At 36.1% G+C, this 6,000-nt stretch overlaps 1 protein-coding gene across 1 annotated transcript; it reads left to right on the forward strand.

Moving 5' to 3' along the window:
- Positions 1–1,110: 1,110 nt before the first annotated feature.
- Positions 1,111–2,224, forward strand: LOC116140438. The gene has a single exon (XM_031426068.1). It carries the CDS (start codon positions 1,375–1,377, stop codon positions 1,873–1,875), a length of 501 nt encoding a protein of 166 aa, XP_031281928.1. The 5' UTR covers positions 1,111–1,374; the 3' UTR covers positions 1,876–2,224.
- The last annotated feature ends 3,776 nt before the right edge of the window (positions 2,225–6,000 follow it).

Consider the following 6,000-nt stretch of genomic DNA (forward strand, 5'->3'; position numbering starts at 1 on the left):
AAATTATTGAAATTAGTGAAGGGGAAGGGGAAGGGAGACGGAGGAGGGACCTGAATGATGGATCCAAAAGGCAAAGTACACAAGTGAGGTGCAATTATTCATGCCATGAATTTCTTCCTAAGCAAAGATCGTAAAAATTCTTCTCCCCACACGCATAAATAAATAAAAAAGCAAAGAGCAAAAGAACTTATAATAAAATCATCATTTGGTACCAAAAGAGAATTCTCACTTGAAATACCTATCTACCCAAAACTCAAAAGAAAAGAGACTTTCTCTCTTTCTCTTTCTCTTCTTCGTATTCTCTTTTCTTCTCCTCTTCTCTTCTCTCTCTTTCCCTCTCTCTATATGAGAGACCTTTAGAGAGAGAGAAAAGAGCGCCATGAAGAACACGATCAGGTGTTGTATCTCTTGCATTCTACCCTGTGGAGCTCTTGACGTGNAAAAAATGGTTTACTTGTTTTCATTTGTCTAAAATGTGCAAGTGCTTCAAGTTAGGGTTAGAGAATTGAGAATTCATTCAATTTGAAGCAAAAGAAGGTAAGTAGACAAGTGCGATCACTTTGAGTCAAAGCACTTGTTAAAACCTAAAACCAGAAGAGATAAAGTAAAAGGAAGTCTATGTCACACCTCACTTTCCAATGAAAGTCACAACACTATATGATCTTGCTTGGGGATATTGAAAATTGAAAGATCACAAACACCCCTCAAAAGAAGATTTCTCCATACCCCATTTTCACCCAATTCCCAATTCACATCTCTAAACGATAAACCCATTCCATTCTTCTTATTATTCATCAATTGACCCACAATCATGCCCTCCTTTACCTAATCTTGCTGGCTTATTTGGCCCCATTTTGACACATGTCAATCTATGATTGAAGCACGTGTACAAAGTCACCCCCTCTTCAAGAGGGTCTTGTATATGTTTTTTTGCTTACTTGACAGTTCCAATCATGCAATAACATGTGTCACCCATAATTCTCCCAAACCAACCCAAATTATTGAAATTAGTGAAGGGGAAGGGGAAGGGAGACGGAGGAGGGACCTGAATGATGGATCCAAAAGGCAAAGTACACAAGTGAGGTGCAATTATTCATGCCATGAATTTCTTCCTAAGCAAAGATCGTAAAAATTCTTCTCCCCACACGCATAAATAAATAAAAAAGCAAAGAGCAAAAGAACTTATAATAAAATCATCATTTGGTACCAAAAGAGAATTCTCACTTGAAATACCTATCTACCCAAAACTCAAAAGAAAAGAGACTTTCTCTCTTTCTCTTTCTCTTCTTAGTATTCTCTTTTCTTCTCCTCTTCTCTTCTCTCTCTTTCCCTCTCTCTATATGAGAGACCTTTAGAGAGAGAGAAAAGAGCGCCATGAAGAACACGATCAGGTGTTGTATCTCTTGCATTCTACCCTGTGGAGCTCTTGACGTGATTCGAATAGTTCACTCTAATGGCCGCGTGGAAGAAATCAGTGGCACAATCAGAGCGAGCGAGATCATGAAGGCTCATCCAAAACACGTCCTTAAGAAACCCTCTTCGCCCTCCGATGACGGGGTTGTTCCGAAGATCGTTATTGTCCCGCCGGATGCTGAGCTTCAACGTGGAAAGATTTATTTTCTCATTCCTGTACCTTCAGCGCCTGAAAAAACTCGATCAAAGTCCTCCTCCAAGAAGAAAAGAAGAGAGTCCCAAAATAATAATAATACAAGCAACAATATTTCTATGACGACCACGAATCTTCTTGTATCTGATCAGTACTTGAGTGAGATACTATCTGAAAAAATATCGACGCAGAGGGATCGAAGAAGAGGCCGTGTTGGCGTGTGGAGACCTCATTTAGAGAGCATATCTGAGTCACCTAGTGATGTTTAATATCAACATCAGCAGGTTTCAAATCTCCATTCTTCTTCTTCTTCTTCTACAACTTCTTATGATTCATTTTATAATAGATTCAATATCCAAAAGGGTTCTCAAAAATCTCCTTTGTTCCTGTAATTTCTATCCTTTCTCTCCTTTTTGGTGTATATATAGAGGCATAGAGAAATTAAAAATAATATCGATGTTAAAACTCTTTCCATATTATGGCTTCAAAATGGTACGTGGTTAGCGATGATGATATTGAATTATTGAATCTTGAGTCACAATTATCCAGAAATTGATGCTGATGATGATGATGAAAGCTGTAATTTTGTAATGTTGATGAGAAAGAAGGTTTTGTGAATTGTGAATTTTGATTTTGATTATATTAGAAAAATAGATTATATTATTGTTGTCGTTGCTGAGAAGTGATGTTATTGAGAGACTGAGATTCCAGTTCTACTGTTTAGTATTTGAACTGTTATGAACAATATGATAATGATGATGATGATGATGATGGCATTCTACCATTGTATAATTACCATTGTACCCATGCATGTGCCATTAAACCCTAATTATTAAGTATAAAGAAATTTAGGTATTTGTCATCATCCTTATCTACCAATCATGATGCAATGCCTATGTCATCTCAAAAATATCAAAATCATGAGATTAATTATAATTCTATTTGTATAATATGGTAATAAGATTAATTATGAATAATTAGAAAGAATTAAAAGGTTAATAGTGAAGATACATACAGCTCATGTGATGGATGTTGATAGAGGAGGATCCAGGATGTAATATATAATGAAAAGAAAATCAAATTGATTTTGAGGTGTATGGAATAAATAGTCCCCACATAACTTTCCACCGTAGAATATAAATAACAACAATTATAAGTTGCACTAACAAAGTGGGGGATGTCTTTAAGCATTTTTTTTGTAAATTCTATCTTTCCTCTTTCTCTTTCCCGTAGCATCCTGTAAAGCGAATTACAGTAGAGTTTGACCTTATATGTACATTTCCCCTGCAGCATTCTTATTATTATTTCCTCCATTAGAATTTAGATATATCTCAGCTTCTGCCATGTCAGACTACCAGATGTAAATGTCTCACTTCTTTTTTCCTTTATGATAAATTAATTTACTGCAGAATTTTCCCATGAAGCTGGATGAAAAGTGACACCCAGCTTCTGATTTGTTGTATTCTTCTTTCAAAATTCTTTTGCCGACGACATAGGTTGGAGGCCACATTGTGAGAGGAATTATTCACTGATTGGAAAATCCAGTTTAATTGCTGGGCTATTTCATTAAATTATAAATATAGAATCACAATAATATTAATCAGTTAATCTAAACTTAATGACGCTACTCCATGCAGAATCATCCAAATAACATTGCATGTTTTATGCTAATAAAATCCCTGGAACCCTGCAAATCATAATCTTCTTAAAACCTTAAAATAATTCATCCCACTGTAATTAACAACCTAAAAACTATATAATAAATATTAATATTGAAATCGACCCATGCTGTGATTGGTTCCAAAAGTTTATAAAATTAATGGGAGAGATTATTTATTCCTTTTGTGGTACGCAATACTAGAAGTGGAATAAAATAGTAATAATTCAAGCGGCGCCACTCACTTAGAGCATCAAGTGGAAGGGCAAAGGTCGCAATCTCAACCTTTTGATATGAGTATATATACCTATATTATTATATGCAGTAGCAGTAGCACTCATGCATAATTTGAATATAAATTGTACCTATTAAAATTGGCATATATGGTAGATATTGGATAAATGAAATGATTCAAAATTGGATTATCAAATTTGTCGTCACGTGTTGTCTTTACATGTGGCAGATCAGGTGATGGGTCCATCGTATTAACCTACTCCTCTTGGCAACTTTTCTTTTGGTGTACCTAAGCTCCACCTCTATTTAGAGCTAATGTGGCTAACCATTTTTTTTTTTTTTTTTTTTTATAATAACGGGGTGTCCAAATCAGCTTGCGTACACTTTAACTGATCTCTGAGGTCTATTAAATACCCTATAAGCCTAATATTCTAAAGAAATATGATAAATGGCCCCAAGATGGTTTGAACCCAATAAATTAATGAAGGGAGCAAACCTTCTCGATCGTCAGACCAACCTCTTAGGGGTTAAATATTGCTAATATTATGGAAGAGAATTACCAAGTGAAATCATATATCAAATGAAACAACAATCCTACTAATATTATTCTCAGTTGAATTGATTCATATACATAGATCATTTCATTCTTTCCCACACGTATATAAATTATTCATATCAAATTATCAAAAATTCTCTAATCAAGACATCCTAATATAATTTTCTCAAGACTATGAATATGTGTAAACGGTAAAATCTATAGTTGATTCGAAAGGGACGAATCTTGTGAGAAGCGAGCCATTAGTAATCTGATAGACCTGCACAAAAAGACAAAAAGAACGTGAAGGCTTAGGTGACACCAGTGTGGTGTCTGTCATAGGCACTCTGATGCTCAAGTTAGCGAAGTTGTAGCGAAGTTGAAGGTATTTTAGTAAGGGTTGAGAGCAAGAAAGGTTTACTGTTATAATGCCGCTAGGGCCAGACTAACACAAAGTGACCGGAGCACAACTTTACGTTGAAGATGGTAAAGTTAGTCAGAACTAATCTTTATAGCAGGGGAAAACAATGATTCTTGAGAGTAAGAATTTAGAAGCTAAACCTATGAGTGATTTCTAAATGAATAATGAGATGGTTTGCCCCTGATTATATGGTGAACTAAGTAGTTTGGAGTCCTAGTAGGACTCTGAGTCCTATTTGGTAGAAGAGTTCCGATTAGGAAGGAAGTTTTGAGACTTGCTTTTATCGGATTAGGGTTACCACTTCAAGTAAGATTCTGGATCTTGACTAAAGTGGAAAGTAAATAGGATTCTGATTCCTAATTTGGGATGAATGTGGGCTAATGGGCTAGAACCCGATTGAGCTTAACTCGCAGTATAGCCCAACTTATAGAGTGGTCAGTTCACAAGATAAATCAATATTTTAAAACCCAAACCGAGGCAAAACCCGCAAAGTTGACTGGTCTTGGGTTGACCTATTTAACTAGTTTGACTGATCGGTCAAACCGGGTGACAAAAACTTTAAAATTCAGCAAATACAAACCTAAAAATTACAGTTAAGTCTCTATAGCCTTGAAATTTAACAAACACACCCCAAATACAAATTGGCCGGTGAGTGGTTGGCGGTGGTGACACCCCAAATGCAATCCCAATCATCCCTTGAGCCCATTTCGCTAAAAATCTACTCAAGATCTCACCGACGCTGGCATTGATTGTAACACCCACTTTGAGGTATATAGCTTATTCATGTTTATTTGCCTTTAAATGTTGTTTGTTGGCCCTTAGTTAAATTGGTATGGTGATATTGTTGTGTGGTTGCCCTGAATTTGGTGAAGACTTGGCGAATTAGGGACTTATAGACTTCGCTGGGGCGAAGAATAAGCCTTGCCGTAGCAACGTATGTTCTGTATTTTTTCGCCGAGGCAAAGAAAAATCTTCACTAGGGCGAAGAGTCGACTGATTTTCTTGTGAAGTTTCTAGAGGAATTTTTCATAGGGGTAAAGTGACCATTCTACCCCTAATTAGCAGGAAAAGTGGGGAGTGAAATATAAGAAATTTTATGGAGAATGCATTGGAGATGGGGGTATATTTGTAAAGAATTAAAGGGCAAAGATGGAATTTGCAAGAAAGTGTAAGGGCAAAATAGGAAAGGATGTTTATTTATATGAGCTACTAAGGGCTTAGTCTCATAAACCCTCCCATTCTCTCCACCCCATACACTACTTCCACTCTCCATTTCTCTCATCTCTTCATCCAATTTGCTAAGGAAATTGAGGGCTTTTGGTTGGATTTTGATAGGGATTTGATCCTAAGCATCAAAAGGTAAGGATTCTTGCTCTAGTTATGAGATTAATTTTGTACAAGTGTTGAATTCTTATAGAGTTTATGCTCAAGGTTTGAGAGAAAGAACACACAAAGATTGAGAGCTTTTGTGGAACTACTCAAGCAAAAGGAAAGTAAATCCAACCTAAGCTAAGATTGAAGTGAGCAAATGTGTTGATATGCATGGA

Source organism: Pistacia vera, unplaced genomic scaffold (assembly GCF_008641045.1).
Source record: "Pistacia vera cultivar Batoury unplaced genomic scaffold, PisVer_v2 Contig372, whole genome shotgun sequence".
Taxonomy (NCBI): Eukaryota; Viridiplantae; Streptophyta; class Magnoliopsida; order Sapindales; family Anacardiaceae; genus Pistacia; species Pistacia vera.

What these genes read in the sequence shown, in the direction of transcription:
- LOC116140438 (XM_031426068.1), top strand. Translation starts at nt 1,375, where the DNA reads ATGAAGAACACGATCAGGTGTTGTATCTCTTGCATTCTACCCTGTGGA.